Genomic DNA, 24574 nt, shown 5'->3' on the forward strand with positions numbered 1-24574 from the left:
AACAGACGTGTGTTACTTTTATTAATAACTAACGAATAACTGCAAATAAATTAGGATGTAAGAGCAGCGATGAGTCGGAACCACAGAATGTTCTCACTGTGTGAGGAATAAAACACCTGAGGTGTGATTTTAAACGAAAAGGATGAACTTTTCCTCTAACTGCAAATCTCACGTCTTTTATTCCTCTGTTACAGCAGAAAGGTACAAATAAGAGACACCAACAAGTTACTCTCAAAGTTAGGGAAAGTCAACATCATTATCATCACCATCATCATCATCAGTATCATCAACACCATCATCATCACCATCATCATCAACATCATCATCTTCATCGTCATCGTCAACATCATCATCGTCATCATCATCGTCATCAATATCATCAACACCATCATCGATATCAACATCATCTTTAATATCAACACCATCATCCTCATCATTCTCTCTCTCTCTTTTTACTCTCTCCTTTCTTTTGCTTTCTCTCTTTTATTCTCTCTCTGTGTTTTGCTTTCTTTCTCTTATTCACTTTCCCTCTCTTTTATGTTCTCTCTCTCTCTCTCTCTCTCTCTCTCTCTCTCTCTCTCTCTCTCTCTCTCTCTCTCTCTCTCTCTCACACACACACACATACACACACACACACACAGTCATTATTCACCAACACAGTTAAAGAGCAGAATTCCTTTTAAAAAATTCCTATTTTTCTCTCACGAGACTCGACGATCGTTACATATCTCGAAATTATATAAAAGTATGACTTTAATATAAGTAGATTTATAAAGTGAATCGATGTGTTAAAATACTTTGTCATTTCCGCCGTCTTCCATCGAGAGTTAAAAGTGCCAATATATGATTATTTTCATATCGTCTTATCTGTAAAATAGTGTTTCTGTTTGATTTCTGTTTATTCTGAGTGACCATGTAAAAGATTTCTCTATACTCAGCAGCACTGCTTGTAAAAATGGCTCAAGCTTCCGTAGTGAAAACGTGCGTCTTGATCATTATTTTTTTTTTCCGTCAGCCGCAAGTACAGAGTATGTCAACTACGTAAAGACTCGGGAATTAATATCTATAGTCACGAAAATATGCTATTTGTTTAAATCGGTTGCTGTTTTCTTTATTTTAGCGAGTGAAATTCTTTAGATCATTAAAATCACCAAAAAAAAAATTTTGTTATTAAATCGAAAGAAATACATCTGGAAATCCCCCCCCCCCCTTAACATTAATACATTAAAAAATGATATTAATATTTTGAATATATATAAAATATTTATGTTTTGAAATCAAAATATGACACATGATCATTTCAACGTTGATTAAAGAATCAGTCTGTTATCAGAATGGATTTATGGACAACTAAATAAATTTTAATTAAAAAATAAAATTCTGACACAATTATTTTGAATCAAAAGACTTATGATTCAATTTAAAAGGCCGGTAAAACATATTGTGTTTAATTTTTGGTAATATAATAAATGCATATTAAATCAATAAAATATAATAATTGAGAATTATATTATATTATATTATATTATATTATATTATATTATATTATATTATATTACACATTAAAGTGCCTGCTGCGCAATTATTTTATCTAAAAATAAAAAAACGAATAAAAATATATATGTAAAACAGATTAAATTAAAAAAAATGACTATTATTACTAGCAGTGAATATTTAGTGCTATTGTAGTAGCAGGAATAATAAAATCATGTGTCGGTGAACCACAGACTGTGATCACGTTCAACATCATCAACATCAAATAAAGAAATTTCCAAACAATCGACGGATACGGATCAGTTCTCAGACCCTTTACGGAGTGTAGTCTGATGTCAATCCTGTCACGCAACCAAAACTTTGCTGACAATCATAATGATTTTTATTTTTTTAACCGTGACCGATTTAGAGACATAAACATTGGCGTGTTTGCTGAGTGTGCTTTCGGTCTCGTCGGGTCAGAAATAAGTGTAAATGTAGAATATTATTAGAGCTGAACCAGTTGTTATTCTGTGAATTCAAATAAAGTCACGTGCAGTATGAAAACGCTTGGAGTGCAGGGTGACGCTGAGAGGATGAGAAGGTCTCTCGCTTTCTGTTCCTTTTAATCTCTGGCTGGTTTTTCCTCTAAAGGCTTTTTGTGTTTCTCGTCCCTTCGTGCGTTTAGAGCCGAGTTCGAGTCGTCAGTAGATCTGTGTCACACTCCTGAGAAATTCTCTGATTCTTGAATGAAGCTGTCAGTAAAATGAGAATAAACCCCATGAAAACATAAGAGAGTCACCGAGCAGTGGAGTAAAGGATAGTGAAGGAATCGAGCAGGTTGAGTCACCTGTGATAAAAATCCTGATGATTCACTGGACTGAAGGAAGCAGTGAAAGTTCTTTCAGTTCAGATTTACTCATGATGGAAGTCTAAGGGCTGCTGTTGATCTCCAATGAAACCACATTTTAATTTATACCGATTATAAATGGAGCTGAGAGACATTGAAGGTTTATCCACTTTTAGATACGTTATATGTTGGGGAATGTCTGAGAGACACCATCATCATCTTCATCTCTCTCTCTCACTTTATTTCTGTTTCTCTTTGTCTCTCTCCCTCTCTCCTTTCAACTCTCTCTCTCTCTCTCACTCTCTCTCTCTCTCTCTCTCTCTCTCTCTCTCTCTCACACACACACACACACACACACACTTTATTTCAGTTTCTCTTTGTGTCTCTCCCTCTCTCCTTTCAACTCTCTCTCTCTCTCTCTCTCTCTCTCTCTCTCTCTCTCTCTCTCTTTCTCACACACACACACACTTTATTTCCGTCATCTTCATCTCTCTCTCTCTCTCACTTTATTTCTGTTTCTCTTTGTCTCTCTCCCTCTCTCCTTTCAACACTCTCTCTCTCTCTCACTCTCTCTCTCTCTCTCTCTCTCTCTCTCTCTCTCTCTCTCTCTCTCTCTCACACACACACACACACACTTTATTTCAGTTTCTCTTTGTGTCTCTCCCTCTCTCCTTTCAACTCTCTCTCTCTCTCTCTCTCTCTCTCTCTCTCTCTCTCTCTCTCTCTCTCTCTCTCTCTCTCTTTCTCACACACACACACACTTTATTTCCGTCATCTTCATCTCTCTCTCTCTCTCACTTTATTTCTGTTTCTCTTTGTCTCTCTCCCTCTCTCCTTTCAACACTCTCTCTCTCTCCCACTCTCTTTGTCTCTCACTCTCTCCCTTTCCCTCTCTCACTCTTTGTCACCCTTTCTCACTCTCTTTCCCTTTCCCTTTCCCTTTGACTCTCTCTCTCTCTCTCTCTCTCTCTCTCTCTCTCTCTCTCTCTCTCTCTCTCTCTCTCTCTCTCTCTCTCTCTCTCTTTCACTTTGATCTGATCTGTAAATGGATGAATTTAAAAGATTTCTCATCTATAATCTGACGTGCTTTATTCCCGACCGGCCCTTAGACTTCCAAGACAAGTGATTTTCTAGTAAACATTTTCTGTTTGTTTTATTTTCAGTGCAGGAAAATATCGAACTATTGATTGTCCTTCACGTTATAAACAGTATGTAATGTACAGAAAATGTCTTTTTGTTCGTTTGAAACTTTTCCTTTCTGAATAACTGAAACACTCGTGTTCTTAGTTATTATTCCCCCATTTTATCAATACAGATTATTTATTCAGTTTTGTTTTTTTTTTTTAATAAATATCATCCGACGCAGATGTTTTGAATGTCCAGAACAGAAGTGTATGTATTCCGGGAAAGAAAGCAAGAAACACAAAAAGAAAGGATTAAAGAATGATTTGCACCTGCATGTAAAATAGAAAGGAGAAAAAAAGGCAGGAAAAAAAAAGCTGCTGCTTTCTGTGTTCTTGACACCAGCTGTCTTTCTGAGTGAGCGTGCTCAGAAGGTAACGACCATGTCTCGAAGCTGTTAGAAACCAATACCAGCTCTGTGTGTGTGTGTGTGTGTGTGTGTGTGTGTGTGTGTGTGTGTGTGTGTGTTCTGTCATTACTGCACTCATCATGAAGAAAGCTTTTAACGCCACACCCGGCCCTCGTCGTACCGCGGCCCTCGACATTCTTTCAAACCTTGAATGTACTGAACAGAATCGTATCGTACTTTCAGAAAGACTTCTTGTGTATCCCAGCCTCCTCGTTTTCTCTGTTATTCCCCCCCTTTTTTTCTTGATGTGTAGTAAAGCTTCTTGGTAAACAGCTGCGCCTTTTTTCTACATGTCAAACTTTCACTGTAGATGAACTTGTGATCAATTTCTCATGTTTGTGCCAAATTTTGTATGTGTATGGATTTTTATTGTCCGCTTTGCAGTGAGACGGGAGAGGAGATGCGGTCGGAGACGGCCTTGTTGTTAATAGTCAGAAATGAACTCGGCGTTCAAAAAACAAGGACACTGAGTTGTACAAGATTCTGTGAGGATTTCTATTTATTTCTTTGTAAAAGTGCCAAAATATTCAATAAATAGATGAAAGAATGATGGAATTAGCTATGGGATTTGGTACGTGATTCCACACACACACACACACACACACACACACACACACACACACACACACACACACACACACACACAGTTAAACTTACCGAACCCTAAAGCAGGGCCGGCCCTGCACATAGGCAGAATAGGCAAATGCTAAGGGCGCCGCCCACCACTAGGGGCGCCCGTGCGCCCAAATTATTATTTTTATTAATATATATATATATATATATATATATATATATATATATATATATATATATATATATATATATATATATATTTTATTACCTGAGAAGTATTTTATTTATATATTTATTATATATATTTTATTGCTGTAAGAAAGGCAAGGAAAGCAAGGTCTCCGTAATATAGTTTTTTTTTATATAGTTTGTGTGTGTTTCCAAAATATTTTCAAAATAAAGAAAAACAGGACAAAGCTGTGCAGTTTGTTTCTGTGTAAGTTTATGAACAAAATGATCGGAACACAATTGTCTGTGATTCCAGGGGCACCAGGTGAAATCTTGCCTAGGGCAGCAAATTAGCCAGGGCCGACCCTGCCCTAAAGTGTTTTATTTCTCTTATACCACAGAAGGTCATTTTTTCCCCTGTATACATTTATTTTTTCCATTTTATCCATTTATAGATTTCAGCTACAAAACACACGTTAGAGAAGTGAAACCGCACGTTTTTTCTCTCATTTGAAGTCAACAAGACCAAAAGCTTAAACTCCTCCATCTCGACTAATTTCGATATACAGTATCACTGAGTAACGATTGAGTAGTCGGTAGCTAAACGTAGATAACGGTTAAAGGACAACTTCACAGCAACATCTTTTAAATTGTAATTATTCACCGTGTTTATTTATTTCTTTATTTATATCTAAACTGTAATATTTCCACAAACAACATGTATGACATGACGTATATTTAACGAGACACATGAAGCTGTGCATCGGGGTTTGTTTCAGTCGTATCCTGTAAGGAAAACGAAGCAGTTCCTTCACATATATCCCCAATTTTTTAAGCAGGACAATCTTTTTTGTTACACTTTGCTAACTCGCATCCTTCCAGATGTTCGGACTGCATGATTCACGAATGTAGCCAGGCAAGTGCCTACCAGTAGGGGGGGGCGTGGTAGGCTAATTATTCCAAGCCTTTTTAAGCAGGCACTGGGGAAGAGGTGGGGGGGAATGGTGGCTTAGTGGTTAGCACGTTCGCCTCACACCTCCAGGGTTGGGGTTCGATTCCTGCCTCCGCCTTGTGTGTCTGGAGTTTGCATCTTCTCCCCGTGCCTCGGGGGTTTCCTCCGGGTACTCTGGTTTCCTCCACTGGTCCAAAGACATGCATGGTAGGTTGATTGGCATCTCTGGAAAATTGTCCGTAGTGTGTGATTGCGTGAGTGAATGAGAGAGTGTGTGTGTGTGCCCTGCGATGGGTTGGCACTCCGTCCAGGGTGTATCCTGCCTTGATGCCCGATGACGCCTGAGATAGGCACAGGCTCCCCGTGACCCGAGGTAGTTCGGATAAGCGGTAGAAAATGAGTGAGTGAGAGTGGGGAAGAGGCTTCGAAAGGTTTGCCTTGTTTTAAAAGCACATGGGATATAATGCTGCTTTGTTTGGTTGTGTCTGAATTTGCCCCAGATGAGGTATTCTGACTGGTTATTTTTATATTGTTTGATTCGTTCATTTATGGGTATTTTGATGCAAATTGTATTTTTGTTTATCTAGATGCAGATGAATTAAGTAATGTTGACTGCGTATGTTGACAGCCGCTGGTATAGGTAAATATATGGGCTTCGTTTAATTTAATTAACATGGGATGAAATGTTTTAATTGTATTTTTCTCTGGTAATGTGTTTTATTTAGATGTGAATAAATGCTCAAACATTGACTGATGGTTATAATCTGCTATCTGCCAAAGAAGATAAATGTGTTTCATATGTTAATTAAATTGAGTGTGCAGTTGGTAACTGGGGTTTTAAATGTTTAGTGTTTTAATAAAATATAGGATGTATTGTTAATTTTGTTTTCTTCTGTTGTAGATTTGCTGTTTCTCCTGTGTTGTTTTTTTGTTTGGTTCCCTGGCTTGCCGGTTTCAGAGGTGTGTGCTGCATGGTGGCAGCGTGTGTATTTTGTGGATTGTTTGTGTACGAGTCCAGTTGGCTGGGGTTTTGTTTTTTTATTTCTTTTTTATAACACCTTCCCAGCCTTATGTCACCAGCTCGATTCTTAGTGCTTGGTTTCTGTATGTATGGGATCCATGTTTGTCATGTTTTCTTGAAGTGGTTATGAGTGAAGGTTTATGTTTTGAGTTGTGTTAGTTTTATTTGAATTGTGGTGTGTTTTTTCTTTTCAGTGTGAATGATCAGGGAGATGTCTCCTTACGCTTTAAGGGCCTGCCGCACGCCAAGAAACTAGCTAATATAGTAAGTGTGAGTTGGCTGTTAACATCTTGGAGAGCTGGGACCAATTTTTGATGAGTTATTTACATAAATCATTTCATGTCTGTGCTTTGTGTATATCATTTGATGTCCTATTTTTGTAATAAATCTTTGAAACTTGAAGTGTTTCTCTTTCAACTAATTTTGAAGGAGTGGCCCATTGGTACATGTCCTGATCCGTACCGCTTCCCGAGATCCATGCTGTATCTGGTGTCCCTCTGAAGATGAAACATTATCCCCATTTATGCATCCAGTTTTCGATGTCTGAGCTTTACAAGGACGTGATTTTCATGGAAGTGGAATGCGACTGCGATGGCGGTTCAGCCCTGTCCATGACGCTAATCTGAGTGACGGTGATGCGGCGCTTTTTACCAGGGCTGAGCTGATTCTGGGTCTGCCATTTCCACAAGCTCCTCTTCAGCTCAGCCTGCACCTGAGAGGAAAAACAGAAATGTGCAGAAATAAACACAGCAGCTGAATGTTCTGAATGAGAGACACACCATGTTCATGGTCTATAGAGAAAGTGAAACCGACCAAAAACAAGCTACATCCTGTTATCGCTTACGTTACAGCAGCTAAACAGTCGTCATCATCTCGCCAAGTGCGCTTGTTTTTACTCTCCTCAAGGAATATTAGCGATATATTAATGAGCAGCTAATCAGTATCTTGGTGTAATTACTAGTAAAGGACGCATCATCACAGCAACACCTTTTAAACTGTGATTCACCATATTGAGATGTTTGTTTGTTTGTTTATTTATTTATTTGTACGTGTAAAATTTAATGCGCAGTATGCTTGGTCTACATACAACTTCATATGATCTAAACACATGACCTTAAATGATAATCTTATTTGTTAAAGGAAAATTCAAAAGTAAAAATCACATACAGTCGTAATATAATGTCGAAATATGTTGTAGTATGTTGTCGATTAGTAGATTTCCATTTTATAATCACTGTCTAGTGTTAGACTGACCAGGAGATGGACACATACCACCAGAGAAGTGCATACCTCTCCATTGAGGAAGCAGTAGAGCAAAGCAACCACAAAACCCTGCAATGAACAATGTCAGAACTTCAGTGAGGTCAAGTATCGCAGAACATTTCACATGTTTAAACATTCAAGGTTCGAGTACACGGTTTATATCGTCGCTGTCGGGCGGAATCTTCGTATCTCCAAAACCGTTATTTTTCAGGAAATTAAAAAAACATCATCTGCAATGCACAGGGTTTAGTCAGCGTTGCAGTGGATTGTCTTGCGCTAAATTCCTGTCCTCAGACGAGCACCAGAACCAGCGGGGGTCAAGATTTTTTTTTCTTTGAGCCCAGTGTTTTGAAGACATTTACCTCAGAAGACGTGTTGATTCGTTGCGACTCTTCTTGAGGAGAAATATGACGTGAAGCTCTCCCGCGGAGTGAGGAAGAGGTGCACAGTTGAAGTGTCCAATGGAGTTATGAGATTTGCACTCAAGCTATTTTCAAGGCTTTAGATTGGTTAATAACTTGTAAAAATAACAGACCCACGTGGGGACTGACCAATAGCATCGATATGTAAAAAAATATGAAATCGACAAAATTTGGACATACGAGGTTTCCGCCCGACAGCGACGATATACAGTATACAACTGAAATACAGTGAACCGAAACCCAGGCCACTCCTCCTAGACTGTTGGATTAAATAGATCAGATAAAAAATAAGAATTGAAATATTAAGAATAAATAGATCAATAAGTCCTCCCTCACAATTTTGTCAAATTGGAAATTGTCTTAATGCATTTGGCAAAATTTGGGGCCCTTTAATCCAGCTGGTGAGGAGTATAAATTTCTCTAACTAACATGACTCTCATGGTTTAACTGGGTGCTAATATTATTAGCAGTGATGATGCTCTGGTTGTTTATCTGTCTATTACTGACATTTGAATACAAGCTGTATTTATTTTTTTAGTTATTTTTATTCTTATTTACTCTTCTTATTTGATCTTATATAAAATGTGTCTGTCATTATTCCTTACTAACCCCATGCTGGCAACTGTTTTAATAAAAATAAATGATATAAGAATAAAATAAATTCTCAAAGAAATTATGATAGGGATTTATATATATATATATATATATATATATATATATATATATATATATATATATATATATATATATATATATATATATATTAACAAGTGTAATATAGTGGGCAAAACTTTAGAGTAAATGTGTCTTCATGAGATTTGTGAGGTATTATTTGTATGATATATTTTGAAGATCATATAGGGATTAAGATCATATAGGGATAAATGTTAGAGATAAATAATAACTATAAAAAAATTTTCTGTACTTCTGTAAAGCTGCATTGAGACAATGTCAGTTGTTAAAAGCTCTATGCAAATAAATTGAATTGAATTCAATTGAAAAAATATTGTTTAAAAAAAACACACTAGCACCAAAGAAGAATGTATATTAATGAAAAAAAATACATGTTTATATAAAATATATAATTATATTTTTACAGTTTATATAATTAGTACTTTATTATTTTGTGAATGTTAATGGTGAACTCATGGGTCTCAATTTGTGTAAAAAACAAAAAAAACAAACAAAAAACCTACAGATTAGCTTAAAATAAAGTTAGAAGTTTAAAGATTAGTTTTAAAAACACACACACACATACACACACAAACACACACACAAACACACCTGGAAGGAGCCAAGACCAAGCTCGATGTAGAGTCTCACTGTTTCGCCTGTGTTTTCTGGCAAGAAGGCGAACACAGTGTAGTGCATCCCAAACAGAGGGATCAAGAACAAAGTGGACTTAGCCAACCTCCTGCCAAAACATCCGTTCATTTTATTTAGCTTTAGCGGACTGATTGTCATGGCCAAAAAAACAAAAAAGATTGTTCTTAGGATAACATTAGCTAACATTGTTAACATGGGATGGCCATCTAGCTAGCATATTTCAACAGGTTTCTGCATTCAAAAAAATAGCTATAAATTTCTCTCAGAAACTTCTAGATTGTGTAGCTAGTTAACTAGCTTCAGCAGTGAAGATTATGGTGATTCAAAAATATAACTCAAACTCTTTCTCAGAATGTCCTGTGTGATTAGCTCGTGTAGCTAGTTAACTAGCTTTAGCACAGAATATTATAAACATTCAAAAATATAGCTTCAAATTTCTCTCATAAACTTTTTTTCTAGATTTGGATTTAGTCCTGAACTTTGTTGAATTGCTAGGAAAGATAAAAGGATAAGAATTCTCCCAGAAAATCCTGTCAGGTTAGCTCAGATTATTAGCCAGATAACTAGTGTTGGTGGTAAAGATTAGGAACATGTTATGAATATGCCATAAAATGCTTTCAGAAATCTTGCCAAGTTCACACATGTTAGCAAACTGGCTAAAAAAATCAGTGAAAGTACATGAGCATATGGACGCTAACAATTTTCTTAGTCCTTCTGCCAACTCGCTGCCCTGCCGTCTGTGGTCTGTGATCTAAAGGCAGACTATATTATAAAACGCACATGAATTGTCCGGTGTCATTGCCTCCTACTCCGGGAAACTTGAGCTTATCCACGAGGATCCGGATCACATTCAGGAAGATGATTATGTTGGCCTAAGAGGCACAAAGTGTAAAGTATAAATTGCAGTGTATTCCATGTAGTATAAGCTGCTTCAGGGCTTTAATGATAAATCAAATACAGACACTAACTTGCTGATATAAATATAATGAGTTACGTCATTACTCACAAACAACGATGCTGTTATTGGACCTTTGATTATCCACCAGACGCCGACGTTATCCGTGTCATCCCAGCATCTGTAAATGAGAACGAAAACCCAGAATGATGAAAAGCATGTAAACGTGCTTAGGCACCGAATAAATGATTGAGGTTGACATACCCACTGTTGTCATGGTAACTTCGTGCCAAAACCCAAACAATAAGGACAACTGATGGCACACCTACGAATACAAGTAAGTATAACTGTGTAATACTCGAGTAAAGAATTTTTTTTAAAAAAACTTGGAAAAGTGAAACAGTCCTGATAAGAGAGCTGTGTACTGTGTAGCTTTTTATCAGGAAGTGTGAAAAGAGAAATGACTTTCCTCTGAGCTCAGAACAATTTTTTATTAAGGCACTGACCCCATCCAGTCAGAATGTACCACCAGAAGTACTTCCTCTGTGAGATGAAGGAGAAAGCCAGCAGAGTCTGCAGGTACATGCCCTCCACCAGCAACCAGAAGTAATTAGCCAGGATGCTGAACTGGAAGAAAGCTACAACAGATTTGCAGGCTACCTAAAAAAAAGAGTGTGTGGAGAAAAAAAAAATAAAGAACAAAGTTATCGAGATGCATTAGCACTAAAGATAAGACACTACTGGCAGAAATGTTTTTTTTTTTTTTGGAGTGTTTTTCTTTTAGTAGGTCCAAAAATGTTTATTTCATGGTTTTTGTCCACTCATGACCACCAGTGTATCTTTGTTGGTATCACATGACCTCAGATATCCCTGAATAGCTTAAAAACATTCTGTTTTCCTATTTAAGCTTAGACAAAAATTTATCAAGAGTAACTCCTCCTAGGGCTTTCGAGCCACATGCCCCGTATTCGGATATGTCGTAGACGCTGGTCTGAAGTTTGTTGCTGTTACTTTTCTAAGCGATCCGAGTACCGGTACCGCGTCTCAAATTGGAGGTTTATAACTCGGCAAGCTTTCGAACTAACAACACCAAACTCGGCCAGCTCCTTTAGGGTGATACTCTGAACAAAGTTTTGGTGTACCGACAGGCCTTTCGGTTGTGCCGCAGCCCCGCCCCCAAAATATGCAAAATCAAAAAACTTTTTACAACATGTACATGTGACATATCAAAACACTCAGAACAATGAGGGGAATTATTCACGGGTATTCTGAGGATGTCACATGATGTCACGTGAAAATCAAAAATTAGCACAACATGGACTCCAAAAAACACCGTTTCCAAAAAACACCGGCCTTTGCAAATACTTGCTTTGTCAAAGCCAACATCAACTGCGATGAACTTTACAAAATCTAGTTAAAATTATTATTTTTGTCACATAAACATCACAGCATAATTCTCTGCATATCACAGCTTTGGAATTAGTATCAGAGCACAGGTTCAGCCATGTTACAGCAACTCTGAGTTGGGGGCCTTGCTCAGGGGCCCAGAAGTGGCTTGAACCCCTATCCGCCAACCAACAAACCAGCCTTAACCACTTGAGCTACCCATGTACCCCTTTAATGCCTTGTCAGAAGCCTTGCCAGAAGAGAGGAGTGGAGCTCATTATTAGTGCTCAGTGGGAACAAATCTGGAACTGGATGTTCAACAACCACATTGGTCAGGTCCACAAACATTTAGCAACATATTGCTTATTCGTATATATCTCAAGCTATGTTCCTTACTGTGGACATGAAGCAGTGATCCAGAGACTCGTCTGAGAAAAGAACAGCATCTTTGATGAAAACTGCACTGGCTCGGAGAATAAATGAGGAAAAGAGGTTGATGTGTATGTAGTTTCTGGTACAGTGGAACTTCCTGTCATGAAACAGCAAAGTCATTTATAGTATCATTTGTCCAAACCTTGAGAACTGTACCAGACAGCATGACAAAGAGCACTGTACCTGAAGAAAGTGAAGACTAAAATAGCTGTTATGAGAGATATCAGGGATGTGGCGTACCCTGCTGTGTACACCTGCTTAAAAGTTGAGAAGTAGGTTGTCTGAAAAAAAAATAAAAAGACAAATTAAGGTCAGAGATTTAGTTCACACTTATGTATCCTCTACCTATTTACTTGCACTGAAATAGGTAAGGACTTATTGCTATTCTTATAAAGAACAAAACTAACTGTACCTTAGATTCAGGTTCTGTGTCATTTCCAAACTCACAGGCTTTCTCATAAGGTGGGTACAGGTCACTCCAGCCTTCTGCTGTGCAGTTCCTGTAGATGTAACCTGGAAAGCTTGACCAATTAACGAATATTTAAACTACACACATTCCCGTCCTTCTACCACCGTGAAAAGGACAGATCCTAAATGAATGGTGATTATTTATTACCAAAGTGTGCCTAAGGGGATTTTTACACCTGGTTACTTCATGCGTTTTCTGTGATCAGATAGCTATCCGATAGTAAAAAGACCAGGTCTAAATGCCCTCCGAAACGTTTTCGAGACGGATATAAATCCGATCGTTCAAACCACTTCAGGAGGTGGTCTGGGACGCGTTTCAGATGAAACTGGACGGGTGTAAATTAATGGTTGTTCAAGCCACATACGTCAGCGCTATACTCCTCCCAAACGGAAGTATGTCACTCGCAGATGACTCGCGAGTCGTGCATCGCGCCAGAAACAAATATGTTTTCCCACCATCGCTGGCTAAGATCTTTGACACCCGGGTGAAAGATCTTAGCCAGCGATGGTGGGAAAACATATTTTCAAAAAAAAACAGCATTTGCTGTTTGCTGCATTTTCGTTGCCGCAAACAGCAAATGCTGTTTTTTGTAGCAACCGCATACACCAAAGCATGTTCCATTTCAATTACCCCGGAAATGAGGTAAAATATATTAGCATTTTGGGCGGGAGTAAAAAGATCGGATCGATATCCGAGTCGCCAAGACGCATTTATGTGACCTAATGTAAATGGAACAGTTTTAACAAATCAGATAGCTATCGGATCAGAGAAAAGTGACCAGGTGTAAAAACCCCAAGATCATCATCTTAAAGGGCACTAAATGATCTTCTTATGTAGTGTGCCAATTGCTAAGAGGATTTTGTTTGCCTTCAGAATTCCACTGTAGCAGTATGTTAGCACTATAGCTTGGGCAGATTTAAACAAAACTGGAAGGCTATCAGAGGTGACTTGAGCTGTAAGCTACTTATCTAGTCTTATTGACCTGTTTATCCCCATAGAGGTATTAATGAACCTGATGGTCAGAAAGAGAAATTGTGAAAAGCGATCAAAGAGGCTCATAGCGGCAGGAATTACGCCGTCTCATGGTCACTCTATGAATCGTTGGCTTGGCCAAACAATTTAGTCTTTATAGTTTGACATGAATTCAATTTGCAATTTGCTTTAAAAAAAATCTGCTTATGATTCCAGAAACTACAGCAAAAAACACATAGTAATATTAACCTAGTAATACAAAGCTCCATTTTCACTTTTACCTCATGTAGCTTTAAGACTATTACTGTACCTCAGAAGTAATCAGATTTTTCTATTGTGAAATGTTTTAAAGCTCTGACATTAAAAATCAGTAAGAAAAGTATTTTAGCTCTTCTGTAAAATAAGCACTAAAGCACAATTTATAGCAATTTGTAGACCATGAATTTTAGGCCTGTAAAATTTCCATGACCTCAATACCAGACTGCAAGAAACTTAGGACACTGAGGCACTTAGAGTTACATATTTGAGCCATTTTAGCTCCAAGCTTTTAGATTTAGGTTGCAAAATGTTTGCTTTACTTACAGATTACAACCAGTTCGCGTTTGACCTGTTACTCGGTCAGGAACACCGATGAAGTTCAAATAAGTTTTCAGATATCAAAGACAAGAATAGAGTGTATTTAGGAAGAATAAATGCATTTGTGACCCACTTTATCACTCCTCCAATGTTCCAAGGGGCCGTGCTGAAGGCATGCCAAGCTAAAGTAGGTTTTAGTGTCATTACAGGAAAAGATGCCCAAAATATCCACATTTGAATTACAGAAATGGGTTTCTCAAAGCAGTGCACTTTGTGAACATCACCTTGATGCAAAGCAAGCTACTGCAATTCTTCATTCGCTGACCTGGCTTACTGGAAAAGTGCAGAAAAACTTCCGAACAGGACACGTTAACCACCTGGCCGACGTCGGCTCTGATCCAGCAGCGGATCTCGTCCCATTCAGTCTTGCATCCTAAAACAGACAGAAGCAAACAGCAGCAGTCAACATATGATAAGGCGCAATCAATCTTGCCTGCTAAATCATGCACGCAAAGAGCATCTTCCATCCGTCCTTGTCCAACTTTGTGAGTTTCTTTTGCTTTTCATCCTCTTGTATAAGCTTTGTGCTCTTGATGTGGTAATCCCAAGAAAAGGCATTCAGTCAAAGACAAAGACGTGTCAAAGTGTCAAAGGGTCACCCGAGGAGACACTGATAACATTTCTATAACATTTAAATCAACACATTTGTAGATTGTGTGTAAGCTTAAATAAATGATTATAACTTTACTGCTTTTCAGCCTCCTCCTTGTGTGTGTGGAGTTTGCATGTTCTCCCCGTGCCTCGGGGGTTTCCTCCGGGTACTCCGGTTTCCTCCCCCGGTCCAAAGACATGCATGGTAGGTTGATTGGCATCTCTGGAAAATTGTCCATAGTGTGTGATTGTGTGAGTGAATGAGAGTGTGTGTGTGTGCCCTGCGATGGGTTGGCACTCCGTCCAGGGTGTATCCTGCCTTGATGCCCGATGACGCCTGAGATAGGCACAGGCTCCCCGTGACCCGAGGTAGTTCGGATAAGCGGTAGAAGATGAATGAATGAATGAATGTTTTTCAGCTGAAGATTATACTTATTATTTGTCACTTGACTAATGGCATCCATGTTGGATTATCAGCTACCTGGATGATCTTCAGATGTTCCAGTCTTCCAATTAGTTTCAAGTTAATATACAGTGCTGCCATTTATCAGTCAAACTGTTTTAGTGAAAGAGTAACTAAAGCTCAGGTGCTACCAGACAGACAGACAGACAGACAGACAGACAGACACCTTATTAAATGTAATACGCTTTCTCCTCCCGTTCTAACAAAAGATCCCATAGTTGTTGTTTACCTGCTTAACACAATTATCCTTTTCCATTCGGGTCCATTAGCACAGGGCATTCAGAAACACTTGTCCTGTCTCTCGCTCTGTGTGCTTCCACGAACTCTTCTATTTATAGCACCTTAATTCAGAGAGCAGGTCGAGTAAGAGAGATGAAATCAACAGCCTTCACAACCCTTTTCACTTCTCCATTGCCTGTGGAAATCGCTGTGGAGATTAAATTTGACAACTAAAAGCTTTTCTGTGAGAGAATTTCCTTCCGTCTGCTCTCACGCTGCCCATCATTTTTACTTTGTTTCATTCTATTCGCTTTAGACAAGAATCAACCAGAGGCAGCTCCGTGTCCACTTACATTATTGTAACACAAAATTAAACCCATCTATAATCCAATCTCAGTCCTGTCTATAAGGCTGTGGAAATGAAAATGTACAGCATCCTGAGCAGGATTTTCATGCTAATACGTTATGTAAACCTGACGCAGGTCTGAAAATGACCTGAACCTAGTTAACATTTCTTTCCTCGTGTATCCTGCGCAGCAGCATCCTGCCAGGGTTAATTAGCATATCAAGGTTAATCCTAAGGAGAAATATCTATTTCCGATGAAGTGCGCTGAGGTTAAGGTCTTATTGGATGACGCTTATTTCAGTGGTGCATACAGAGCATCTTACCTTTAGAAAGTAGAACGTCACAGAAAGTAGATGAAAATAAATTAGAATTAAATAGAATTTATCACATTTATTGTCATTGTACAGCTATACAATGAAATTAAAGTTCTCTGATGTAAAAGCAGACGTACAATATTTACACACACACATACAAATGTAAACAGAAAGAGTTAGTATAAAATGCAACTGTAAACAGATGTAAATGTCGATGTATGCCAATAAGAAGTAAGCGGATATAAATGTAAACAGATGGTACAAAGTGCGAATGTAAACAGATATACAATAAGCAATTATGTAAGGACTGTACAGAAAAAAGACACGAAATGACAACATAATGAGCTTCTCGACACATGACATGATGACAGTGTCGGAAATAAAAGTAATTACAATCACATGTAATTAATAAATAAAATCTAATATTAATCTTGAACTTTTGTATTATATTAATCTTTGTATAATATACATGTATATATTTTTTTGGATTATGTTACTTATTTTCTGTAAAGCTGCTTTGAGACAAGGGGGGCACGGTGGCTTAGTGGTTAGCACGTTCGCCTCACACCCATGTGTGTGTGTGTGTGTGTGTGTGTGTATCCTGCCTTGATGCCCGATGACCCCTGAGATAGGCACAGGCTCCCCGTGACCCGAGGTGGTTTGGATAAGCGGTAGAAAATGAATGAGAGTGAGTGCTTTGAGACAATATCCATTGTTAAAAGCGCTATAAAAATAAATTTGAATTGAATTGAATGACTTCAGTAGCATTAGCTTTTGGTAGCTAATAACAAACTATAAAAATCTTGTTGAAATGGACTTTGTTTTGGTTCTGAGGCCGTAGAATATTTCAGGTGGGCGAAATGATGAAATTTGTATCTCCATATTATTTTGTACATGATATGCATCATGAGGTAAAAGTTTGCTTACTAAGATACAGGAAATGAGAACCATTGAATTTTAAAAACTCTTGAAGTCTGTGATCTTAATTTTAATTAATTATTATGCACACACCAGAAAGTTCCTGGAAAATCTCAGAAATGCATTGTTATTGAAGATACGGTCAAATTTCTCAGCACTACGTAAACCAGCGGCATTACTTGTAGACGGAAAAGCCTGATGAGAAGGTAGATAAGATGGTGGTATAGATACCCTGTGGTTCTGTCTGGTTCTTGCTCTCTTTCTTCTTGGTCTGAATGCAGAGTTCCTGAGCCTTCATGTGCTGCGAGATGATGGCGCAGTCCGGGTGAATAGCTTCCACCTGCAAACCCAGCGCATTCGGATAGATCAGATTGAGTCATAATGATTAAAACAAGACTGTAATAATTTCTTTTGGTGAGTTTTAGAAATGATTGAATCCTGAGCAACATTACACAAAATTTACGCTGACATCATGCCGTATCAAGTTTTCTGTCATGTCTAAAAGCATGAAATGAAATTTATGCATGCATTAAATAATGCATGACTATTTTAAAAGAATTCAATAAATTGAACAGCTAAGAGTTAAATTAGGTGGCCTAAATGAAATAGTAATAGTAATTTTATTTATTTATTTATTTATTTGTTTGTTTGTTTGTTTGTTTATATAAATATATATATATGAGTATATGCTAGTTTATTTAACTATTTACATGTTACTTTTATTTATTCAGATTATATATTTATTCATCCTTACATATTTTTACAGTCAAGTTTATTTATTGTTAATTAATAAATAATACAATAAATTTAAATAGAATCTTAATGCAAATTTAGTTTTTCTTCTTTTTATTATTATTATTATTGTTGTTGTTGTTGTTGTTGTTGTTGTTATTAATTTGATACAAATAAATACACTGTGATAGTGTATTGAGACATTTCTAATTTGAATTTTAGTTTTTAATTAACTTGCTGACTGTCAATTGACTTTATTGTCTCTATAATCCAGCCTGCTTTAATCTAGAAACAAAAAAAAATTACAAAACATATGAACCAATAAACAGTTGGAAAACAGGCAAAAACTCACAGTTCTCCAAAAAGAGCCAAGTATCCATAGATATAACGCATCCCTGTGCAAACTAGCCATAACAGTCCCCTGACAATTATAGTAGTATTGTTAGTATAGTATTATATTAACATTACTAATGTTATATTAACATTAGTAGTGTTAATATAAATACACAAAATAATCCACCAGAATCCGATCAAAACACAGAAGAGCGCATCCTGTAGGAGAGACTGTAGTCGAGGATAGGAAAGGGACATGCACACATGCGCAAACACGCACACATCCGAGCGCGCGCACACACACACACACACGCAGACTCTCTCTCTCTCACTTTCTGTCACACACACACACATGCACACACACATAACACACACATCTCTCTCTCCCTCTCTATCTTTCTCTCTCTTTCTTTCACACACACACACACACACACACACACACACACACACACACACAAACACGCAGACTCTCTCTCTCTCACTTTCTGTCACACACACACATGCACACACACAAACACACACATCTCTCTCTCCCTCTCTATCTTTCTCTCTCTTTCTTTCACACACACACACACACACACACACACACACACAAACACGCAGACTCTCTCTCTCTCACTTTCTGTCACACACACACATGCACACACACAAACACACACATCTCTCTCTCCCTCTCTATCTTTCTCTCTCTTTCTTTCACACACACACACACACACACACACACACACACACACGCAGACTCTCTCTCTCTCACTTTCTGTCACACACACACACATGCACACACAAACACACACATCTCTCTCTCTCTCCCTCTCTATCTTTCTCTCTCTTTCTTTCACACACACACACAAACACACAGACTCTCTCTCTTTCACTTTCTGTCACACACACACACACATGCACACATACAAACACACACATCTCTCTCTCTCCCTCTCTTTCTTTCACACACACACAAACACACACATCTCTCTCCCTCTCTATCTTTCTCTCTCTTTCTTTCACACACACACACACACATCTCTCTCTCTCTCCCTCTCTATCTTTCTCTCTCTTTCTTTCACACACACACACACACACACATACACAGTGTCTCCTCTGTCCCAAATCACACATTGCCCTAATAAAGTGCACTCAGAATATTACACCACATTAAATGAATATGTGAACAGATGAAATTTCAGCAGTGAATTCAATTACTGTAATACACAAGCACTGAAAGGGGTGCCTTTTCCAAACTGGACTGTACGTGTACGTAGGTGTGGGTGATCTAGTTTGAATATTATTTCTTGTATGTGGTTCTCACTTGCAACCCAGACAACCCAGACAACCCAGAGAAAACTCATTTTATTTGTGGCCTATTATTTATGAACATAAATTATGAAATTGTTGAGCGTGCTAACAAATCAGACTCTGTCCCGAGACCCAGAATTAAGCTGTCACCAGACCAAGAATGATCTTTATTCATGTGCTAGTCTACAGTATGTAGCAGTAGCTGTTTTTAATTCAACATGGGCATCAGAACATAGGCAGTGGATGACTTGGCCATGCCGTTTCAGTCTTGGCACCATCATCTGACTGGTAATTACATCTTATAAGAACAGATGGAAGCTTTGATTGCAGTAATTTTAGGATGACAAGACTGTGGGGTGATTGCAGCATGATGAAGCACACAATTGCCTGGGAAATAGAATAAAAGAGTGAAAAGAATCCAGAGAAATAAAACCTTAGTCTCAAACATACATAGACATTATTAATTCAAGGTAGCTAAGGAATCAAATGCTAATCGTTTAGTATTCATCATATGCCACTTTACAATAGGATTAGCATTAGTCCTGTTACTGTACTTATGTTACAGTTTGTAATATTATTCATATTACAAGATGTAAATGACCGCATATGGTTGTGTCACTACACAAGATGTGTCTCTCTGTGGGTGAGAGATTTGGGTTCCTGTGAGACACTGCACTAGAGGAACACCAGGATGGCCGAGTGGTTAAGGCGTTGGACTTAAGATCCAATGGATGAATGTCCTCGTGGGTTCAAACCCCACTCCTGGTATGTGCTTCAGCTGAATTAACAGTGGTTCTGGTAACATTATAATGGAAGCCATCATGAATTATATTGAAACCTTTCAAACCATGAACATCTATTCATTGAAGGAAACCCTCAGAGAACCTAAAGGAGTGCTCCTCTAAGTGCATAGCTCTGAATTTGCTGTAACAAGGGTTCATTAGTAAAGGCAGGAACAATTTCTGCAGAAATGTACCTATGAAGTCCACTCCACTGGAAAGACACCAGGTTTGCTGAGTTGTTAAGGTGTTTGGTCCAATGGACAAATGTACATCTGAGGTTGATTCCCACTTCTGGTCCAAGCTTTAGCTGGATTGACAGTGTAATTGGTAACTTCATTAGTTAAGCTATCAGGAATTATATAGAAACCGTTAGGGAACCTAATGGAATGCTCTTAAAACGCAGTAGTTCTGTCTTCACTGTTTAATGTGTTCACTCCCTGTAAAGGCAGGTTGAAGTTTTGCAGAAATGCTTTTTTTTAAAAACACAGCAATAGGAGATCACCAGAATGGCTGAGCGAGTAAGGAGTTGGATGTAAGATCAAATTAATGCATGTCTTTAAGCCTACAGAGAACCTAAAGGGGTGCTCCTGAAAAACACTACTGTAGCTCTTGAGTGTACCAGAGTACCTATGAGAAACTCTGCACTAGAGGAACACCAGGATGGCCGAGTGGTTAAGGCGTTGGACTTAAGATCCAATGGATGAATGTCCTTGTGGGTTCAAACCCCACTCCTGGTATGAGTTTCAGGTGGATTAACAGTGGATCTGGTAACATTGTAATCCATTATATACCCACTATTATATAGAAACCGTTAGGGACCCTAATGGAATGCTCTTAAAACACAGTAGTTCTGTCTTCACTGTTTCCTGTGTTCACTCCCTGTAAAAGCAGGTTGAACTTTTGCAGAAATGTTTTTTTGAGAAACACAGCAACAGGAGATCACCAGAATGGCTGAGTGAGTAAGGAGTTGGATGTAAGATCCAATGGATGCATGTCTTTATGTCTTTAAGCCCTCAGAGAACCTTAAGGAGTGCTCCTGAAAAACACTAGCTCTACCACTGTTCCAGGGTTCCTATGAGAAACACTGAAGACCAGGATGGCCGAGTGGTTAAGGCGTTGGACTTAAGATCCAATGGATGAATGTCCTCGTGGGTTCAAACCCCACTCCTGGTATGAGCTTCAGCTGGATTCACAGTGGAAGTGGTGACATTATAATGGAAGCCATTAAGAATTATATTGAAACCTTTCAAACCAGAAACATCTATCCATTGAAGGAAACCATCAGAGAACTGTATATCTGGTAACATTATAATGGAATTTACTCTTTGTAAAAGCAGGTTGAACTTTTGCAGAAATGTTTTTTTGAGAAACACAGCAACAGGAGATCACCAGAATGGCTGAGCGAGTAAGGAGTTGGATGTAAGATCCAATGGATGCATGTCTTTATGTCTTTAAGCTCTCATAGAACCTAAAGGAGTGCTCCTGAAAAACACTAGCTCTTGATTCACTGTTCCAGGGTTCCTATGAGAAACTCTGCACTAGAGGAACACCAGGATGGCCGAGTGGTTAAGGCGTTGGACTTAAGATCCAATGGATGAATGTCCTCGTGGGTTCAAACCCCACTCCTGGTATGAGCTTCAGCCGGATTCACAGTGGAAGTGATGACATTATAATGGAAGCCATTAAGAATTATATTGAAACCTTTCAAACCAGAAACATCTATTCATTGAAGGAAACCATCAGAGAACTGTATATCTGGTAACATTATAATGGAATTTACTCTTTGTAAAAGCAGGTTGAACTTTTGCAGAAATGTTTTTTTGAGAAACACAGCAACAGGAGATCACCAGAATGGCTGAGCGAGTAAGGAGTTGGATGTAAGATCCAATGGATGCATGTCTTTATGTCTTTAAGCTCTCAGAGAACCTAAAGGAGTGCTCCTGAAAAACACTAGCTCTTGATTCACTGTTCCAGGGTTCCTATGAGAAACGCTGCACTAGAGGAACACCAGGATGGCCGAGTGGTTAAGGCGTTGGACTTAAGATCCAATGGATGAATGTCCTCGTGGGTTCAAACCCCACTCCTGGTATGAGCTTCAGCCGGATTCACAGTGGAAGTGATGACATTATAATGGAAGCCATTAAGAATTATATTGAAACCTTTCAAGCCAGGAACATCTATTCATTGAAGGAAACCCTCAGAGAACCTAAAGGAGTGCACTAGCCCTGAGTTCGCTGTAAAAAGAGTTCACTAGTAAAGACAGGAACAATTTCTGCAGAAATGTACCTATGAACACCACTCCACTGGAAAGACACCAGGACAAATGTATATCTGAGGTTGATCCCCACTCCTGGTCCAAGCTTTAGCTGGATTGACAGTGTAATTGGTAACTTTACAATGGAAACTATCGGGAATTATATAGAAACCGTTCATACCAGAAACTTTTATTCCTTGACGAAAACCCTCAGAGAATTTAAAGGAGTGTGCCAGTAAAGCATTAGCTCTTGATTCACTGTAACCAGGCAGATACAACTTCTCCAGGAATGTTCCTATGAGAAATTCTTTTCCAGGAGGACACCAAGATGATCGAGTGGTTACGGTGTTTGACTTAAGATCCAATGGATGAATGTCCTCATGGGTTCAAACAATCCTGGTATGAACTTTAGCTGGATTGCCAGTGGAATGTGTAACATTAAAATGGAAGCCATCAATAATTATTTAGAACCCTTTCAAACCAGAAACCCTCAGAGAACCTAAAGGAGTGCTCCTGTAATGCACTAGGTGAGATTCAAAGGATGCATGTCCTTGTGGTTTTAAACCCAACTCCTGGTAGATGCTAAGCAAAGAAACATCTACTAGTCTATCATTCCTAAGAAATATTTAGTATTTCTTGGGGTGTCTGGTGTCCTGTAAATGTTTATCCTAGACCATGGTTTTTCAGGTTTTACTTTATTTGATTTCCAGAAAAATCATCTGCACATGACAGAAGGCCCCAGAGGTTTGGCCGGTAAATATGTTTTACCAAACTGCTTTAATCAAACAGACCTGGAAATTCTGCTTGACTGTAAATGGTAATAAATTAACTCTGGTTGAATTAAAATTAGACACGATGAATTGCAAATATCCATTTCTGGAATTGTTTGAAATTAAAAAATGATGAAGATAAAAAAAAAATTAATTTCCACAACATTTTAAACAGCTTTTCAGAGTATTATAAGCACATACATTGGGGTCTGAAAGCATTAGTGAAAATCTTTTCCAATTTGTATTTATATTTAAGTTAATACAACAATTTGAGTAAAAAGTAGACACTTTGAAAAATTTACATTTTAGAATTTTAGAGTTCCTATACGATTTCGGATGTCCAACTTTTTTTGCTTTTAATTGTGTTTTAATTAGTGCAAAAGATCTTATGGTCATCAAAGGGTTTATCTTATGATCCATTTTAGATCAAATCTATCGTGGTGTCATCCGAAAACACATGCTTCAATATAGAGGAGATCAGGCATGAAGAAAATCTGACTCTGAGTTTTTTTTTTTTTTTTTTTTTTTACACAAAATGGTTAACATGGTCATTATAAGTCATTTGTTACATTTAATACACACACATATACACACACACACACACACACACACACACACACACACACACACACACACACACACACACACACACACAATTTAATGTTAGATATACAGTTTTCAAAATTATTTGTTTAATAATACTATTATAATTTATTAACATCATATATATCATAATATATATATATATATATATATATATAGATATATATATATATATATATATATATATATTTTTTTTTTTTACACACACACACACACACACACACACACACACACACACACACACACACCTTAATGTTAGATAAACGGTTTTCAAAAATAATTTATTTTTTATTATATTATTATAATACTTTTTGACATCATATATATTATATTTATACGAATTTATATATATATATATATATATTTATATATATATATAGATATATATATAGATATATATAGATAGATATAGAGATAGAGAGAGAGAGAGAGAGAGAGAGAGAGAGAGAGACAGAGAGAGAGAGAGAGAGAGAGAGAGAGAGAGAGGGATTTTGTCACTCTACTCTCATCAAAGTATGCACTTGTAC

The 24574-nt window shown here is 37.8% G+C and overlaps 3 protein-coding genes and 5 non-coding genes across 11 annotated transcripts in view; 6 read left to right on the forward strand and 2 right to left on the reverse strand.

Annotated features, from left to right (window-relative positions):
- The window catches only part of adcyap1r1a (adenylate cyclase activating polypeptide 1a (pituitary) receptor type I), a 31142-nt gene extending 30502 nt beyond the window's left edge, over positions 1-640 (forward strand). For all 4 annotated transcript variants that reach the window (XM_060891328.1, XM_060891407.1, XM_060891478.1 and 1 more), the window contains one exon: positions 1-640. This exon is cut by the window's left edge. The gene's annotated coding sequence lies outside the window, so the exon portion shown is untranslated.
- Positions 1-24574, reverse strand: part of LOC132844833 (protein THEM6-like) — a 261817-nt gene that overhangs the window by 194026 nt on the left and 43217 nt on the right. The window lies entirely within an intron of this gene.
- Positions 7179-18424, reverse strand: ghrhra (growth hormone releasing hormone receptor a). Its single transcript, XM_060866048.1, has 13 exons — positions 18365-18424; positions 17512-17620; positions 14695-14802; positions 12765-12865; positions 12536-12633; positions 12317-12449; positions 11041-11194; positions 10799-10859; positions 10646-10715; positions 10420-10511; positions 9598-9727; positions 7919-7960; positions 7179-7340 (listed from the first exon to the last, which is right to left on the reverse strand). The coding sequence occupies exons 1-13, from the start codon at positions 18422-18424 to the stop codon at positions 7179-7181; spliced, it is 1320 nt and encodes a 439-aa protein (XP_060722031.1).
- trnal-uaa (transfer RNA leucine (anticodon UAA)) lies at positions 20324-20406 on the forward strand. Its single transcript has one exon. It is a non-coding gene; the product is annotated as a tRNA-Leu (tRNA).
- trnal-uaa (transfer RNA leucine (anticodon UAA)) lies at positions 21075-21157 on the forward strand. Its single transcript has one exon. It is a non-coding gene; the product is annotated as a tRNA-Leu (tRNA).
- On the forward strand, positions 21511-21593 carry trnal-uaa (transfer RNA leucine (anticodon UAA)). The gene has a single exon. It is a non-coding gene; the product is annotated as a tRNA-Leu (tRNA).
- On the forward strand, positions 21969-22051 carry trnal-uaa (transfer RNA leucine (anticodon UAA)). Its single transcript has one exon. It is a non-coding gene; the product is annotated as a tRNA-Leu (tRNA).
- On the forward strand, positions 22427-22509 carry trnal-uaa (transfer RNA leucine (anticodon UAA)). The gene has a single exon. It is a non-coding gene; the product is annotated as a tRNA-Leu (tRNA).

The sequence above is a fragment of the Tachysurus vachellii genome, chromosome 1, assembly GCF_030014155.1.
Source record: "Tachysurus vachellii isolate PV-2020 chromosome 1, HZAU_Pvac_v1, whole genome shotgun sequence".
Classification (NCBI taxonomy): Eukaryota; Metazoa; Chordata; class Actinopteri; order Siluriformes; family Bagridae; genus Tachysurus; species Tachysurus vachellii.

Excerpts from the sequence above, each read along its gene's own strand:
- ghrhra (XM_060866048.1), bottom strand. The coding sequence starts at position 18,424 with ATGGCTAGTTTGCACAGGGATGCGTTATATCTATGGATACTTGGCTCT. Across the intron at positions 12,634-12,764 it reads ACACAGAACCTGAATCTAAG|ACAACCTACTTCTCAACTTT; the intron begins GTACAGTTAGTT and ends TTTTTTTTTCAG. Across the intron at positions 10,512-10,645 it reads CAATAACAGCATCGTTGTTT|GCCAACATAATCATCTTCCT; the intron begins GTGAGTAATGAC and ends TGTGCCTCTTAG.